Source organism: Theobroma umbraticum, unplaced genomic scaffold (assembly GCF_002168275.2).
Source record: "Theobroma umbraticum cultivar Fairchild unplaced genomic scaffold, ASM216827v3 scaffold_89.0, whole genome shotgun sequence".
In the NCBI taxonomy this organism is placed as follows: Eukaryota; Viridiplantae; Streptophyta; class Magnoliopsida; order Malvales; family Malvaceae; genus Theobroma; species Theobroma umbraticum.
The window spans coordinates 1651304-1670757 of NW_018397271.1; the positions used below are offsets into that span (position 1 = coordinate 1651304).

The 19454-nt window shown below is 35.5% G+C and overlaps 1 protein-coding gene across 3 annotated transcripts in view; it reads left to right on the plus strand.

Moving 5' to 3' along the window:
* Positions 1-3329: 3329 nt before the first annotated feature.
* LOC110426482 (protein kinase family protein / protein phosphatase 2C (PP2C) family protein) overlaps positions 3330-19454 on the plus strand; it is a 22263-nt gene continuing 6138 nt past the window's right edge. Inside the window, exons 1-9 of one of the 3 annotated variants that reach the window (XR_002446140.1) lie at positions 3330-3717; positions 3800-4084; positions 6117-6184; positions 6325-6548; positions 8615-8666; positions 10291-10840; positions 11496-11565; positions 11651-11865; positions 11943-12065. Coding sequence is in view for 1 of the 3 variants with exons in the window: in XM_021441700.1 (XP_021297375.1) it covers positions 3603-3717; positions 3800-4084; positions 6117-6184; positions 6325-6548; positions 8615-8666; positions 10291-10840; positions 11496-11565; positions 11651-11870; positions 11961-12065 (1689 nt within the window). In the remaining 2 variants the exon portion in view is untranslated. Of the gene's footprint in view, positions 3718-3799; positions 4085-6116; positions 6185-6324; positions 6549-8614; positions 8667-10290; positions 10841-11495; positions 11566-11650; positions 11871-11942; positions 12066-19454 lie in introns of all 3 variants that reach the window. The other 2 variants (XR_002446141.1, XM_021441700.1) reach the window with 2 other exon arrangements.

The following is a 19454-nucleotide window of genomic DNA, read 5'->3' on the forward strand; positions in this document are numbered from 1 at the left end:
TTGTTTCAAGAACTTTTGTGTTCTTAACTAGTTTTGTCAGTTTCTAAGTTAACTTGAGCTCGGTGTGAGGCAAATTTCAAGAATTCAAGGTTGCATAAGGTTAAACTACAATTTTGGCACATGAAAATTGGTTTTAGAGGAGATTGATCAATGAAAGAGAGAAATGGCGTCAGCAATTGACCAATTTGCACCTACCCAAGAGATAAGGGAGACTTAAAATGTAATCAAGTGAGGTAAGTCAAGTTCGAGGGTCATGTTGAGTTAAGTCTTAAGACAACAAGCTTCATTAGGAGATGCAATCGATGCTCAATGAGTTAATGGAGAAGTGAAACCAACGAGACACGATATTGGAGGAGTTGGTCCAGATGTTGTGCATAACCCCAATTTGTTATATAAGGGCAAAAAAAGAAATTTACTCAATAAGCAAGTGGTAGTTCCTTATTTCGAGCTAATATAGTAACATTCACCCTTAAACTTATTCAAATAAGTGCAAAAATATGTTTTAATGATAAAAGAGAAAGAAAATCAAAGAATAAAGGTCATTCAAGCATTTTGTCCCCACAAGATTGACCCCCCACGAGATTACATAGACACTTTGACCTATTTGCCCATTTCACTTTTTTTCCTCTCTCACACTTTTCTCTCTATTTTCCTGCCAAAACGCTCTCTTCTTCTTCCTCGCTCATTCCTTCTTTAAATTTGGCCTAGTTTAAGGCTTTAAACTTGGAATTAAGGTGAAATTTGGCTTTCTTGAGCTATTAACTTCAATTTGATCGGTTTATAATTTTCTTTTTCTAGATTTTAGCTTCCTTTCTCTCCTTGAGCTAAGGGTTTCAGTTGGTTTTCCCTCCAATTTGCTCACCAAGGTAGGGACTTAGTAATTAACGATGTTAAGGTTATGGATTTGAAGTTGAAAGCTTGTTGGTGTTGAATTGTGAAATTTGAGTTTTACTTGGCTTGTTTCAAATTAAGGAATTTGAGAGAAATTATGGGATTAATGATAAATTCTAGTTGTATTAGGTGTTGTTGAAACTCAATGACATTGAGTCAAGCAAGAATTTTGTGGACTACAAGCTAAAGGAAAAGTGCCTTTTTTTCATTGTAAGTAGATATGAAGTTTTAAACGTATTTTGTTAATAATAAGCATGTCTAATTTAATTTTGTATTCGATATGTATTGTTAAATGGTTTTATAAGAGGGCAAATTGTGAAAAATAGTCAACTTGATAAGTCTATTTCAAAAACAACTTTCAATATAAAATTAATTGTTTTTATCTAACTTTGATCATAACTTGACGTCCAAATGAAAGCCCAAGGACTTTTGAGGCAAGCGAAAGGCGAAAGAGAAACATAAATTATGATATGCCATTTAATTTGGTGTTCGCGGGCATGTTTGTGTGACTATTATGAAATATCTACGTTAGAAATGAATTAAATAAGTTATTTTTTAAAATTTTTTATTTTATAAAAAATAATATATATTTTTTATTTTTTAGAAAATTATATTTTTAAATTACAAGAAAAAAATAAAAACTTTTGAAAAATTTTTAATTAACTAAAATAAAAATTCAAGCTTTCATAAACAGACTTTTCATCTAGTTCCGATGTAAAATCTAACTACTTCACATGATCACATCTTTTCTAAGTTGCTTTTGCCTTTGCTTCTTTTTCTTCGCTCTTTCTCTCATGCCCTATCCTTTCTTCCTTAATCATTTGCAGGTGGTGAAGCTAAGAATTTTGTCTTAGCGATGGGGATGAAATTAATATAACGACATATCATCAAAGCAAAAATAAAACAAGTATCACAACACTAAATTCAAATACAAGGAAAATAAATAACAAATTCTTTGTTATGAGTAAAGCATATTTGAACTTTTAAATGATATAATTCACATTGGATATAGAAATTTTATATAAAAAAGACCGAAATGATATTAAATTTTCAATAAAAATTGAAATTCTAGTTAATTATTACAAAGAAAGAGAGATTACATTAGATTTTAGATATTCTAAGGGTTATAAGAAAAAGGCTAAAATGCTATATAAACCTCTTAACTTTTTTATTTTCCCTAAATAAGGTTATATATACTTTTATTGTATTTGAGTAAGTTCTTATTTTTTTATTTGTATGTGGATAAACCCGACCTTAATGAAAAGATTAATTTTCATTACATCCAACCAACCAACATTTTTTATCTACATGAAAATTAGTGTATTCAAAATTTTTAGCACACATGCTATCAGCTTCCACGTGTATATAGAAAATGTCAACTGATACTAGGTGTAATAACAGTTTATCTTTCCGTTAAGAATTTATTTGAGTACAATAAAAATATTGAGACTTTTTAAGAGAAGTGAAAATTTTAGAGATTTATTTAGTATTTTAAACCTAATAAATGAAAGAAACAAAAAAGTAAAAAAAAAGGGTACATTTACAATCGATTTGATATAAATGTTATAGTCGGTAAGTGGACTTTGCTTAATTGTTTTCCTATCACTAATATAAAAAAAGCCATTTTTTTGGGCAAAATAATTAACATAAATGTGTTTATTGGACTGAGAAAAAAGAGAAATCATAATTTATAGAGTTATAGAACATAGTATCTATAATTTATAATAATTTATCAAGTAATATATATATATATATATATATATATATAAAAGTCTGGATATCTGCAAAATTTTTTATTGATGAAAAATGACATCTTTGTTATTAATATTTTAAATTAACATTTTTAACTAATTATAATTATAATTAATATTTTTGTGGTTTTTGTCCCATTGAGTTTATCACAAGAATGTGTTTAATGAAGCTCTCCCAATATGCAAAGGGTATATGCGAGTTTAGCATTGGGGGGGGGTATTATGAGCTGTGATAGTGTTGTAATGATTTCATGATTTGGTGTTTAATGAAATGCACCTTATTTCCAAAAAAAAATAAAATAAAATAAAGAGTTATAATTATATTGAAATATAACAGAATAATTTTCTTCTAAAATAATAATATTCATATAAAATAAATTTCATCTTAACTTTCTTCATATCCCCAAGAAAAAAACCCTATGATATTTTTACTTATAAGCATTAATTAAATATTAACTCAATTGAAATAAAGATAGCCATAAAAATTTAGGAATCTGATAAAGTTTAATATTAATGTCGTTAATATATATTCATGCAAAGAAGCATTTATAGATGTAAATGTAATCATTGATGAAGATTATACATATATAATTTAATTAACAATTGATTTACTTGATTTGTTTATGAATGCAAGCAGATATATATATATATTTATACATTACAGTTCCTGGTAATCCCTCAGGCTAACATATTGCTACAGTTGCCATGTCTTGTTAGTGTAGTAAGTGTGGCTGTTGCTTGTTCCCGCAACAATTGGGCAAATCCATTTCCAAGGGAATCCGAAAGAGGTGTTAATGGGAAATTTCGCAACAGCTTCCACTATCCGTGCGGGCACTGCTCTTCTGGAACTCGTACGAGAACTTGGTATGTAGTAGTAGCAGTGTTATCATTGCTGATTGCGCTGCGGGCGCCATTGGAGAATTACTCAAGAATCAAGACAGGCATTGGACAATAGAAAAAATGGGGTTAGACATAGTGCAGCCAAACACTTGCGTAAGAGGCTGCTGCTCCAGCGACTCCATCCCTCTTCACCTCTCTCCTTCCTCCTACATTCTTCTTTCCCCAATTGCCAGGGGTAGGTGTGACACCCTTTTGCTCCCTTTCCTTTTTCTATTCCTTCAACCACATTTCTCATGGTTTTGTTGGCTTCGATCAAGGGGCGGAAAGCGTTGTTTACGAAGCAATTCTGGATGGAAAGAGGGTTGCGGTGAAGAAGCCAATCTTGTCTACCTCGGACGAGTTGGACAAATTTCACAAGGAGTTGCAGCTCCTATGCAAGCTGCATCATCCGGGAATAGCAAACCTTGTCGCCGCGCATGCCAGGCCTCCCAATTACATGTTCTTCTTTCAATTCTATGAAGAACGAAATCTGGCTCATAAATTACACGTCCAAGAGTGGACTCCTGACATTGATCGCGCGCTTACAATTACGCTCCAGTTAGGTACACTTATATCTGCATTCTCTAGAATTTCCCTTTTTTTTCTCCTGCTATTTGGTATCCGCTTCCGTTTTCTGTTTTATGACATTGAATTATGGATTGGTTTCTCTGTTTCTTTCTGATTTATCTATTTTTCTATTTACTTCAACTAAGCGTACTCATATGCTAGGAGACTTGGAGAGTATATTGATATAGCTTGGCAAACAAGAATAGTTTTAGGTGCTATCACGTTTATGAAAGTAATCAGGGTTTATGTTGTGTTACAATATAGGATTAAAAGAGGATGAATGAGAGTTTATGTAGTTGCACCCTTCCTTCTAATGCCATCATAGATTTTAAGTTTGATGGTTGGTTAGTTTGTTCGGGGTTCTGTGAAAAGTCTTTTCCAAGGTTTTATGGGGACAAAAGCGAGGTTGGCTTTTCGTCTAAACTAATGCTAGATATTTAGATACTCGGTTTAAGAAAACAGAAATTAAATTTTTTGGGTGGTTGCGGTTTCTTCAAACAGTCCCAAAAGACAAATTAACGGTTGAAAAACTTTTACTAAACTTGTTGTCAAAGTCCAATCTTATATAGAAGAGACTCTGGTATGTATCTGCGCTCTAGCCTTCATGGACCTATATTGTGGCATACTTTATTAGAGGTTGTACCAACCAGAAATATGCAAACCTAAGTGCTGTCATATCCAAGGTGCTTCACTGTGCAAGTTTATGCAAGCCAAGGTGCTTCACTATGCTAGTTTTTTGGCTAGCCACCTCCTAAGCCCTGCTAGGCTTGGCTAAATGTGTAATCTGCGTTAAGGGCTGATGGCCTTAATAGGGAGCCAGTTGGTATTTTCGATAGAAAGCACTTTGGTATATATGTGGGCTTAAGAATCCTGGTTGCTTATTTCTCATTGTGAATGCATTTCTTATCGTAGAGCCGCTGAATGAAGAATTTTGGGGTTTTTTGTCCTTAAATTGCTTGACTAAGGCTAACTGTTTTGAATAAGATATGGAATATTTAAAGTAATATTTAAGGAAACTAACCAAGGCAACCTTGTCTTGGATATTTTGCTTGCGTCACCACGTTGGTACACTCAAGTTTGGGATTCATTGCATTCACGATGCATTTGGTAATAGGACAAATAGAAAACACATGAATTCTGATTATCACGCAAACTATGTTGATGAAAATGTACCTTTCGTTGATAAAATGCTATGTGGTGGTCATGGTGCTGTTAATGCGTCATAGGAAACCTCTCAATTATAAGCAGAATGTTTTCTATTGGATCATATAAACTCTAGCAACACGCTCCACACTGAGACTCTGTACCTTTTGTTTTGTATTGAGTTTCTTTTCTCATTTTTTTTTTTTCAAATTCCACATCTCTGATGTGACCTGTATCCTAGTGCAACTCACAAAGGTATATATGGATAATAATTGATATGTAGACTGAACTTTGCTAAAATTTTATATTTGTTCCACAGTAATGCAGACACTGTGTTGCTTCTGTTGTATTGGTTTTAACTAAATCTTTTTGAACTGCAATCTCAAGGCTTTGTTAATTTTCCTTCTTTTTCTTTAATTTCTAAAATATCTTTGTTATTAATTTTTTTTTTTTTTACCTTCTATGGTTTGAGATTGGTTTTAGAAATAATGTACTCTCAAAAGAAAACTAAATAAACTAAAAAAAGGGGAAACCTAGATATCCGGATAGCCAGAAAAGCCATTACCATTGAGTGATGAATATGCAGCATGATAACTGCTTGCTGTAACTTTGTTAATTTATGTTAGGAACTAGTTAGTAATAAAGGATCTGACAAGCTTTTTAATGCACTTACATGCTTTGTATTATCCTCATGTTTACATGGAAATATTTATTATCTTTAACCACAATACTCTGTTGACTAGCTTATACTAAAAGTTTTCCATTGCATATTATTTTTTTCCCATCTTGTTTTTTTGCTTCCGTTTCTGTTTACCAGAATTTACAAAAATTTTCTTTTCAATGATGTTACATGATGCACCTTTTCTGCTGTTTTTTTCCTTCCAGCAACGGCTTTGCAATACCTGCACAATCAAGGAATTGTACATAGGGATGTGAAACCAGCAAATGTTCTTGTAATTTTCTTACATAACCTTTTATCTCTTTAATTTATTTAGATCTTCTGGTTGGTGTTAGATACTCTCAGCAAATGATTTTAATTGAGTGAATTCCATGCCTCAAAGTTATATAAGTACACTAATAACATATGATGCAGCTTGACCAGAACTCTTCTGCACACCTAGCTGACTTTGGTTTGGCAGAATATAAGAAAGATCTTAGAGGAGTTTCTACTGAGAATTGGAGATCATCTGGCAAGCCAACAGGTGGTTTTCACAAAAAGAATATGGTTGGCACTCTTATTTATATGGCACCTGAGATATTGAGGAAGGAGATACATACTGAAAAATCAGATGTCTACAGCTTTGGAATATCCATCAAGTAAGAATGCAAGATAGATTTATGAATTAGGATTCTTGCTATACTAACCTATAATGCTTTTATTATTATGGAATAATACAGATGTGCATACCGAATTTCATCTCCTTCTCATAGATTGCTAGTTATTATCAACTGTTAATCTAAAATACTGAGATTATGAATTTATAGATTGCAATGGAAAATTGTAGAAATATTTCAAATTGAGTTAAAAGCATTTTGGTCTTTAGCCTTTTAAAAAGTTTCACTTTGGTCCCTAACTTCCTAATTGTTCCATTGATGTTTCAAACCTTTCAATTTTTAAGATTTAATGCTTCCATCAGAAAATTATGTAAAAAAATGGACAACCCGTATGTGGCCAACAATCTTTTTGAAATTGTAACACTTCCGTTTATTTTTATAGTGTTTTTTAACTGGACTATAATTGTAACCATTTGAAGAGGTTTAGCACTTAAAGTGAACAATTGAGAGGTTAAAGACCAATTAATTTTTTTTTTTAAAAAATGAGGGCCAACTGTGCTTTAACCTGTTGAAATTTACTAAATTGTCTAAATATATCTTGTATTAATAACTTGATATCTGAAATAATTTTGAATTAAAAATAAAATTACATCTAAATGAGTGGGCTGAACATGTCATAGCTTGGTCCATTACTAAACTGATCAACTCAAGAAGACTTACTTATCCTCTTGTTTATTTTTTATTTTCAAGCTTGCAGGTCAACTGCCATACAACATGATTAATTTGTGTCATAATCATGTTAACATGAATTTTGGCATGAACCCACTAAAGGGCAACCTAAACCTACTTAGTTTGTATTCCATTCAAATCATCTTTGCGTGTAATGTCCAACATTGCAACCCCTACCCTTGAGAAATTGTTACCAATGTATGTGTGGATAGCTACATAAAGAAGTTGTCATCTTTTCATAGCAATGAAACATCCAAGCACCCATAAGCTAATCCAGAAGAATATATTTATTTATGTATTTATGATGTTACCATCCAAAATTTTGTGACAAATCAACTGGAGAAGGATCCTTTGTATGGTCAGCCTGAGTCTCCAATTATTTCATCTCTCATCATGTAATTTGCTATAGATTATTGGTTTTAGATGATTTGTCATTTGCTACAACCTTTTTTTTGTTTAGTTTTCATGTTTTAACATGGTCCTTGGCCTTAAAAGAAGCTGGTGGGCTTTATTAAGACAAAAGAATAAAGCAATGTGATGCCATTCCTGCTTACTGAATGGGATGACAAACAGTGTTCAAAGCATTTAGATGCTTCAGTGAACCATGAAACAGTTTATGCTTCTGGCTTTAATTTCAATACATGCATTCTTGTCTGGGCTTGGAATCTCTACATTAGGCTTCTGTTAGGACTCTGGAAAGTATTTAACAGCTTTGCGTAATTGAAATACTGTTGAAATGATAATAAAAATACATCTAGGCCTGAAATAATAACAACAAATTCCATTTAACCGTGAACCTAGGGGATTTGTGTTATTGAAATCTCATTACATTTTATTTAAATGCAAAATCATTTGGGTTGCTGTTGTTGGCTTTTTGTTTTGTGGAAGTTTGAATCTCATGAAATCGATGTTGGAAACATATCCAAGGATGCACCTCTGATATGTCCTATTCTTGTCTTTTTCTTTTTAGGATTTTTCTTTCCTCTTCTCTGTTTTGTGGTACGCAATATGTCTGTTGGTGATTTGTGTGTATTTGTCCTGTTTTCTGTGTCATTGCCTCCAATATCCACTGGACACAGAAATAACTAATTGGTAGAGATGTCCATGCTTCCCAGAGCCCTACAACAATAGCACCTGTTAAGCTATTAAGTGAATCAATGGATCAGGTTTCTTCATGGTGCTATCATTGGCTCTTATAGTAACAGCTAAGAGATATCATCTTGAGCTAGATTTCTATGCTCTAGCATGGTTAATCTAATTGTGACCCATGCATAATGGTGGTTATATTTCCCAGTTTATCACTTCAGTTTACTTGTTGCTTCTATATTTGCTGCTCTGTAAGGCTACAAATACAGAACTTGATTTCCATTTAATTGCAGTGAACTGCTAACTGGCGTTATCCCATACACTGATATTCGTGCTGAAGCTCAGGTTGGTCTTTTCTTGATTGCATTTACTTATTAAGTATCTGATTTCTGATTAGTGACATTATTATGGTTATGCATATGCTCATCAAGAAAATTTCAGTTATCACTTTCATTGGTAGGACTTCCACTTCAGGACAAATTTTATTGGATTGCTTGATGCTTAGCAACTATTGATGTTGGTACTTCAAAGAATTGGAAAAAGTCATGTTTGGATATAGTTTCTGCATATATGCATGCCCTTTTGACCTTGAAAGGGCAACTTAAATTGTTGTATCTGACCAGTTTGACTGGCGAATTATCAGTGTTTCTTTGATTTGGAAGGGTTCGGAACTACCCTGACTTATAATTAACTTTGTCAAATCAGGTCAAACCCACTAAACTAGCTGGATTTTCCTGAACCGAATCTGCCCAAATCAAATTTTATTAATCTCTCTCGTATCTGATATATTAACTAGAAAGCTGAGGTTTAATCAGGCTCTCAACCACCCAGCTTGCTAATTTTTAGTATTATACAGAAAAATTTCCGATTAAGTTACGTATGAATATCTTAATTAGATGTTTAAGTTTTAACACAGTCCAACTGCTGGACCCAGAATTAGTTAACTCTATTAGCCAACCCCCTGCTAGAATGATCTGTGATCCAAGTAATAAGGAATGTTGTTCGTGTGGATCATGCTGCTCATATTTGCTGTTACTGGAAATTAGGCATTAGCTTTTACAATGAATTTTTAAATAGTGCTTAAGGAGATCATTTTAACACTATATATTTTTGTTCCTGCATTCTATTTACTTGGAGGTTATTGGGGAAATGGCAAACCGAAACTTGTGCTATTGTGTTTGAAGTTTCTGATGGTAGAAGAAATATTCTGGTTGGTCTATTCCATAAATCTAGTTCTCTTTGTTTAGGGTTATTTTGATGTGGTTTCTGAGGACAAATTACTTCCTTTTTTTCTTCCTACTATGCTTACACAATGACCGGCTGTAAAACAAATATAAGCCTCTTTTACTTTTTCTTTTCTACTATTATTTAAAAGATTAGTGTAAGAAGGATCTTTTGCCCATTTTCTACCAAGGAAGGTTCTGCCAACCCAGAACTACCCGCTACAAGTTACAGTCTCAATTAAAAATGTGGGGGAGAATAAGCTGAAAGATGGTCTTGAGGAACTTTAAACAAGTCATGTCAGTATTAATTAAATAGAAGTTGAATTATATCTCTGATCTACCGTCCTGCCATATTATTACAAGCCAACTTATTGTTGATGATTTTTGCATCTTAATTAATGTAGGATCAGTTATCAGATAACGTATCCAACCATTATTGCTATCTAATTTTTCCTCCAGCCATAAGTTCTTTTCTAGTGAATGATGTTAACATCAAATCAGAGCTTGCTTTGCATTCATGCTGGTCATTTCATGTCTAGAATTGAAGAGATACCAAACTGCACAACTGCACACTTTAGATTTATGTTTTCTGGTAGAAAGTTTGAACTTTGAGTATAGTCAGCATTGGACAACAGGCAAGCAAAGCTTTACGTCTCTTTAATATTGCAAACCATGGGTGGGTGTTGACTACTCATATTTGTTGTTAAAGCTTTAGTGGTTGTTTGTAATTTATTTGCTACTGGCAGGCCCACACTGTTCTGGAGATGAACTATACTGAGCAGCAACTTACTGCAGCTGTGGTCTCTGGTGGACTGCGACCAGTTCTTGCTGGTATTGTGTCTGGAGTGCCAGCAAGTATGCTGGCACTAATTCAAAAGTGTTGGGATGCAAATCCTCAAAATAGGCCTTCATTTAACGATATAGTTTTAGAACTAGATGGTATTTTGGAACAGAGAAAGAGAATGGAGAAAGAAGATCTATCACTTCAAAAATCTTCTATTTCCCATGGTCATCAAGTTATGGAAAGCATTAACAACCTTCATACCTATCAGGAAAATATTAATTGGTCTACTCAGGGACAATGTTTATCCAAAAGAGCATCTGCTGAACTACATTCTGGTTTCGGAAAATGGCTTGATTCTTCTGATGAATCTTTGACATACCATCCAGTACTTTCTTGGGGATCCTTTGCTACATGTGGGAGAAGGGAGAGTATGGAGGACACACACTTTCTTATGCCTTACTTATGCAATGAGAAAGATGTTCACGTTTTTGGTATCTTTGATGGCCATAGAGGTATGCAAAACTGCAACACATGATACTGAAGATGCAGTAGGGATCAGATATGAGGATAAAGTGCTCCTAATGGCCACTGGAAACTTGTTTAAATAAAAACATCTGAAGAAAAAGAGTTAGGAGGCCGAATTAAATTCTGTGTAATTTAAATTAAAATCGTTTCAGAAGGTAATCTTATCTAAGTGATTAATTCAAATACTTCTCACCCTCCCTTTTTTTTTTCCTGATTTTGGAACAACTAAAAAGTAGAAGCTGTCTCTACTTTCAAGTTACTAAATTTGTGTATATGTATAATTGGAATGTCTTAACCTGTTTTTTGGCTATCCTGAATTTATTCTAATTCAGTTAGATGAGTTTACCTTATTATTAGCGATTAATAATTCAAGAACCAGTTCTCTTCTAGTGAGAAACAATAGAATGGTTATGGAGTCAGATACTTTGAAAACAAAATTGTTCATGTTTCTACATCTCTTAAAGTAAACTGTCTTCGAATCTTACCTGGAGATATCTTCAAATTCTAGAGGAGACAAGCTCCTCTTTAAATCTCTAAGAAACCATTGAGATAGAATTATTATTCAAAATTGTCTGTTTCTTAGTATGGTTAAGTATGATTTTCTTGTTCATATAAACTCTCTGGATTCTGGAACATCTGTAGGAGCAGCAGCAGCTGAGTTTTCAGCTCAAGCATTGCCAGAATTTCTGAAAATCTTAGGTTCTACATGCAGGTTTGTTTTGCTCTGGTTGTTATGCCTGCCTTTGTCTAACTATTATCCATTTTCTTAGATTAAATAAGTGTATACATGAATGCAGTCCTGCTGATGCGTTGTTGGAAGCATTTGTTAGGACAGATGTTGCTTTTAGAAATGAACTTGATTCTCATTGTAATTCCAAGAGGGTGACTCAGAAAGATTGGCATCCTGGTTGCACTGCAGCTGCTGCCCTAATAGTTAGAAACAAGCTTTTTGTCGCTAATGCAGGTGATTGCAGGACAATTTTATGTCGGGCTGGGTGCCCTTTAGCTCTAAGTAGGGTGAGCTTGAACTGTTTCATTCTAATTCTATCATTTCTTGTGGCATTATGTGGTGTTATATTTTGAAATTAGTTGACTTTGACATATTAGGATCATGTCGCAAGCTGTCTTGAGGAGAGAGAACGTGTTGTTAGTGCAGGGGGGAAAGTAAAATGGCAAGTTGATACTTGGAGGGTTGGTCCTGCTGCACTTCAGGTTTGTCTGCTTGAACTCTTTCCAATTTTGACTTTGATAGTAGATGTTTCTCGTTGAAGGAAATTCTCTATCAGCATTGAGCATTTTAATTGTTAAACATTTTCTTGATAGACGTAAAGACCAAAATAGTCTTTTAACGTAGCATTGGAAAGCTGGTTCTTCAAAGAAAAATCAGACCTTGTAGTTAGACTTGCTTTTTAGATGTTTTCTTTTCATGATATTTCATTCCACCTAGAGCTTTGGTATTCTTCTCTTAATCTGTTTATGCTTGGGTTATAAATTCTTGTTGCCTATCTGAATTGAATTGGTAACATCCCTCTTTAACATACTTTCCTGGGGGGAGGCTCCTTTTTGGCCAAAAGTGTGTTGGACAGAGGCCAACGGCCTGCAACCTATTCCAACATCAATATATATCTTCGCTCATAGTTATCAGCTTGTGAACTTTTTAATTGCTTGTTTTGCAACTTAATAGCATATTACATTTTGGTTTTTAAATTCTTTTTTATAAAAACACTACAATTGGTATTTTTTGGAACATTCAAATGCTGCCATCCATCCTTAAAGCCAAAATGGGTGGTTAAAAACCAAGATTGCTCAACTGCCTAGTCCATTATGGCAGTTTTTTAAAGAAAACACTTCAGACTTGTATGATTGAGTGATAAACAGATAGGCTTGTCCAACCTATTTTTATAGTACCATGTACTAAATATTGAGGTTTCATATTATTGTTTAATATTTCATAAATTCATTAGCAAGTTATGGATCTTGCTTTTGATAAATTAAATATTTGTTATGCATATCTGGGCTCTTGTAAGGAGAGTTTGAGTTGCAGAGAGATGGAAGATAGATTATATGAGTCAGATTACTACAGAAATAACATATTAACAATTAGAAAAATCATATGCCAAACTTCATGCCTTGTGCAATCTCTGCTTGCAGTAGAAGCCCACTCAAAATTTAAACATCTTCTTGCACCAATCAGCCACCCTTTTTGGCTATCCTTTGCTTCTATTTATATTGACGATTGCAGATAATTACTACTATTATTAAGCGTACGTGTGGTAACTTGAGGTGGAGACACCACATGGCGTTTAGGTTCCACAAACTATTTTGGACCTACTGACTCTTTAGGATCTTTAGCCAAAACACTACTACGCTGACTACATGCGCAACAAACCACTGCTGGCTGACAGCAGCATGCCACGAGTCCAGTGCCTTAGCAACTTTAGCTAAAGATGGATTACCAAAGCTTTCAATCAAACAACTTAAACAACAAGACTTGGAGTGAAATCCATGCATATATTGAAACAATTAGCACAAAACACCATCAAATTGAGTCAAAATTGTTTCAACTTTGAGGCTAATTGCAGCAATCAAGTGCCTAGTAAGCAAATCAAACACTAATACAGGTGCTATAAGTGAGGAGAGAGAGAGTTGGGGAGAACTAGAGAACAACTTGCTATTGTGGTACTATATCTTGTATTTATACACTATTTTTAGAGATAGACATGCAACTGACTATATTAACCTTCATAACAATTAATGTACCATTTAAGATGGGTGTTTGTTTAATTTTCTATCCACACAAGTATACGTATCGCAAGGATAATATAAAGATGAGTAGAGTGTAAAATTGAATCAATCTTTACTGTTAACCACTAAAATTAACGCACCTTAATTTTATTTAAATAATTAAAATTAAAAAAAAATTAAAACTTATAAATTAATATATCAGCAAAATTACTTCTAGTGATTACAAGATCTAAGATTGTGATACCCCTTAATATTTTATTTGATTATTGTCTCTCTCTCTCTTAACTCAGTTTAATGAATTAAGTTGCTAACATAGAGTCCTAAATCATTTACAAGTCTTTATCGAGTTTCTCATAAAAATACTTCTCTCAATTAATTTACTATATGTCCATGTAAATTATATTAAAGAAAAATTCATTAAGTTCATATTCTAATTTTAGCTATGTATAGCTTATAGGTGTATGTCTACCCTATATGCAAATCAAATCACCTAATCAATTAAGTATATTTGATCATATGCTATTCTATTCAAGGTCTACTTAAATCTCCTTCGTTAAGGTTTAAGTTAGGTTTTCAATTCAATCTAATTGATAGCTAGTCAACTAGAACCATTAAGATCAGAATAAAATACACAATTTAAATCTATCAAACATAAGTAAAAGAGAGATCAATAATTCAAACTACATATTGAGTTCAATCATAATCATAGATTAATGAATTAGTTCTCCATCAAGTCACACATCATCATTGAATAAAGTTTAACATTAAAACAAAACTAAGAGAATAAGAGAATAAAAAAAGATAAAAAAACTTAAAAATTGTATTCTTGATCTTTAAATCTCTTTGGATCTTTCAAATTCTTCTTAGCTTTAATGACTTTGTGGCTTGACTCTCAGCTCTCAATTTGATGTTTCGTTCTCTTTTTTTCTTAAAAGTCTTCCGAAAGGTTGTTTTTATAGACTTTGAAGTTAGGCCAAGTTGGGTAAAGAAAAAAATCAATTCGAACTAGGATGTCCTCATTAGACTATGTGGGTCACAACATTGTCCAATTAATTAACAGAAATCGTAATTGTTGCACTATGTCAACTTCGACAAGAGTTTGATCACCTTTTAGGCCAAATTGGGCAAAGTGGTAAACATGAAAGTTGTAGCTTTTTCTTTTATCTTTTCAATGGTCCAAGAATTGCTTCATTTGGAGTTTTGTAGAGAGAGTTATGGTCAAAATACCGAAACATGTGCAGTGGAGGTCTGCATCTCAAAATTGCTCTCCTTGTTTCACTAAAATTCTTCTTTCATCAAATACCTACAAAAGCACAAATAAATCAGTAACAACCCATCTTAACCACATTAACACTAAATTAAGAATAAAATTCACTAAGATTAGATTGACTCATATAAATTAACTAATTTAAAATAATTAAATAAAATTTACCAATTTCTATATATTATTACAAGAACCACGTTAAATTACTATCAAAATTAAGCCCAAATAAATCTATATTATAGAGTTATCAGTGTTCAAACCAAATAAATCATAGAACTATAGTTTGCAGCACTAAGCAGTAGACTAGGGACTTACATCCAAAGCACTAAGCGTTGGCCAAAATATTTTAGCCGACAATAAACCTTTAAACACCTTTCTTGTAACAGAATCTTAGTAAAGGCCTAACTTTTATGGCTCTACCATGTGCTTGAGGCAACAAGGCCACAGAATACACGTGCTACAATAATGGGGTCACGGAGTATTGGTGTTCGGTGTTAATTTGCTGTAGTGATATACGATGGTCGATAATAAACTCTATGAGTTTTCTGATGCAAAAGATCCGCCGGAGTGGTAACTGTAGAGCATATGACTCATGTCATTGCTTATTAGGTGTGAGCAGTGGATCCATACTTAGTTACTAACTGAGAGGAGAGAGTAGCCAAAGAGAGAAACTTTGGACACTCATTCTTGGTATTTCACACTAGTTATTACAAAGTTCAAGTTTGTAATCTCAATCATGAAACCATGTCTCCTTCATGGAGGAGTTGCCTTTTATAGGCATACAAGATCATAACAAACAAACTAGTCACTATTGAAGATAGTGACGTGACCTATACACCTTTTTATAAAAGTTAAATAATTAACACAGTTTTTGATAAAGGTGATTCTAAAGGAACAAAAATAAATAGTAAAAGACAAATATTATAGGACAAATGAGCATCAAATTCCTCGAGTGCTTCTTTTGAGGTGGCACGTCTTTTGACGTTGGTGGAGCTCTTTTGTCAAGAATGACTGGACAACATATTGGGTGATGTGATAACACACTAAAAGATGATACTAGCACACTTATCATCTTTAAGCATACTTAATTAAACATAATTTTAATTTAGATTTTATGAGCTATTTTTTATGAAATTGGGCTTTTTTAGTCTAGAAGATTGGGCCACTCTTGATTTGTTTTGGCAATGGCCTTTTGGACGTTATGACCGTAGTCTTGGTTGTGTAATGATTCATTTTCAACTTGGATCAGTATGTTGGTCTGATTTACTCTAACTGAAAGGTATATCTTTCGATCAAAATGGCAGATGTCCATCTTGAAGAGTTTACTTAGGTTAAATCTATAGTCTTGGTTATTTGTCCAATGGGGTTACAAGAGAAGTCTGTTGCCTTTGAGGAGAGCATGAAAGCGAGGTTGACATACTGAAGGTGTAAAGGCTCATATTCTGGTGGATAGAATTTCCATAGGTTCTCTTGGAGGAAGGTGTCAACATACCTCTCATGCTTAAAGGCTAAAACTACAACAAATAATTTATACCAACAGCTAAGCTCAATGGTGGAATCAGATAATTGGGGATATGAGCTTTTTCACCTTCAGCATGTCAACCTCCTTCTCATGCTCCTCTCAAAGGCCAAACACTTTCCTACAATCTTTATTGGACAAATAATCAAGATTGTAAAAAAAAAAAAATGATTGTGGATTTGACCCAAGCAAATTCTTCGAGATAGACATCTGTTATTTTAATTGAAGGATATACCTTTTGGCTAAAGCAGATCGGACCAACATTCTGAGCTAAGTTGAAGATTGATCATTACGTAGCCAAGGCTACAGTCAAAACGTTCAAGAGACCCTTGCCATAACAAATCAAGAGTGGCCCAACCCTCTAGACCAAGAAAAGTCTAATTTCATAGAAAACAACCTATAAAATCTAAATTAAAATTATATTCAATTAAGTATGATTAAAGATGATAAGCGTGTTAGTAGTATCCTCTAGTGTATTGTCACATCATCCAGTGTGTTGTCAAGTCATATTCGAAAAAAGAGCTCTACCAACAGCAAAAGGTGTGCCCCTTAAAAGAAGCACCTAAAGAATCTGATGCTCATTTGTCTTGTAGTATTTGTCTTTGTTCCTTTAGAATCACCTTTATCAAAAGGTGTGTTAATTATGTAACCTTTATAAAAAAGTGTGTAGGTCACGTAACTGTCTTTAATAGTGACTAGATTGTTTTGCAATGACGTAAACCCTAAGACCATTACCTATGCATAAGCCCTTTAGGCAAGCCCACAAGACCTAGCAAGCCTTAAAGAAAACATCCATAATGCACTAATACACTTAGATCTTCAACAACATCACAAATAGTCACATAGACAAGTTAACAACCATGATAAATTTAAATGTAGCTTTACCATGACATATTCACAAATGAACATCACTATACATGCGTAGATTTAATACCTTAATAGGGTTTACATCATAGAGTTCTAGAATGCCATATATTGGTACACCCATGGGCCTCGACCTTACATTACCGGGTCGAGCAGCTACATACTCATACCAAACCTTGACCAGCAGAGTTGGCTCAAAAAATGGAATGCTAGGAAATGCCATTACCTATAAAATAAGTTGGAGTGAATCACCAAAGAAGACTCCTCAATATGCTTACTTATCTACCATGTTGCATATGGTTAGGGTTTATATGTATATTTTAAATCTGATTTGCAAATGAATCTTCCCATATTGCTTGTTTCCTCTTTTCATCCCACTCATTAATAAGGCAAATAATTCGATTTGCAAATGCATGGCAGAAAAGTAAGCACATGGGGGAACCTTCCTTGGTGATTCACTCCAGCTTATTTTATAGGTAATGGCATCTCCTAGCCTTCCATTTTTCCAAGTCAACTTTACTGGTCATGGTTTGGTTCGAGTTTGTAACTGTTGAAGCTGGTTGTGTAGGGTTAAGGCCAACGATTGTAGCCGATATATGGCATTCTAGAACTTTGTGATGTAAACATTGTTGAGATATTAAATCTACGCATGTATAGTAATGTTTGTTTGTGAATATGTTGTGGAAAGAAGCAAGACCGACCTTTTCTTCTTCAGGTGTTTGTTGGTGGCGAAAGTAGTGCTCGCTCTTGCTCAACCACCTTAAGGTGTCACGGGGTGGTTCTTCAGACCACCCACCGTGCGGTCTTAGGTTCAACCCTTATCTCGGTACTAAAACCCAAGTTAGCCTTAGTGCTTGGCACCTGCCCAGCAAGCACTCAGCACACCCACACGCAGCCCACTGCTTTTCGATCGGCCGGCACACTCACACGCCCACAATAGGCTTCAAGCCAACAAACCCACTCGCATAAAAGGGAAAGAAAGAAAAGAGAAGAGAATGCTGGAAAAAGAAAAGTTGAACTTCTATTGAATGAATTGAATGAATTACACAATCTACAAAGGGTTATTTATAGCCAATTTTCCCTCAAATATTTCCCTCCAAAATATTTCCCTCCAAAATATTTAGGAGGGAAGCTAAAATTTCAGCAGCTCAATATATCAAAAGAGTGGGTCTGGTGGGCCGGCAACATCTTGGGCCCCCTGGTGGGTTTAGGCTGCGCACAGGCTGTGTGCCTGGGCGCTGGCGGGCTGGTGTGCAGGGGCCGCGCGCAGGCAGTCTGTCTGGGTGCTGTGCGGGCCTGCGTGTTGCACCCCTGTCGTGCCATCTTGCGTGCTGCGCACCCTTGCTGGGTCGGCAGGCCCAGGGCTTGCGTGCCTCTCGCCCATGTTGTGCGGGCCTGCGTGCTGCGCACCCCTGCTGGGCCGACCGGGCTCGAGCCTGCGTACCGTGCGCCCATGCTGTGCTCCCCCGCGTGCCACGCACCCTTGCTGGGTTGGCGGCCTCGGCCCTGCGTGCCTCGTACCCATGCTGTGCGGGTTGGAGTGCCACGTACCTCTGCTGTGCGGGCTGGCGTGCCTGCGCACAGTCTACCTGGCTCTGTGCGGGCTGGCTCGCCCAGGGGCTTGTGTTGTGAGCCCCTGCTGGCACCCTGCCGGGCTGGCTCACCCAGGGCCTGTGCTGTGCGCCCCTGCTGGCACCCTGTCGAGCTGGCTTGCCCAGGGGGCTGTGCTGTGCCCCCCTGCTGACATCCTACACTTGCCTTTCGCTATCCAGTGGGGTTTTCTCCCAACAGTACTCCCCCACATACCGGCACTCTGGAACACCTTCGGGCCACCTCTAATGCGCTGAGCTGCCGTCCGTGACACCCTCCCCCACCTAAGTTGGCAGCGTCCTTGCTGCCGTGTGGAAGGCGTCGATCCGATCTTGGAACTACCACAAGTCTTCTGCAGACTCCCAACTAGCTTCCTCAGCTTTGCCAACTCGGGAGGCGTCATCCGATACGGTGCCCTGGCAGGTGGCTGTGCCCCTAGCACCAGCTCAATGTGATGATCCACTTCTCGTACGGAAGGCAAGTGGCTCGGCAGCTTTGGAGACATTACATCTCGAAACTCCTCCAATACCTCAAGTACTTCTGTCGACGCCTCAATCATGTTGTCGGGGGTGTCCTCTAGGCTCAGCACAGCAGCAAACGTCTGCTCACCCTTGCGTAC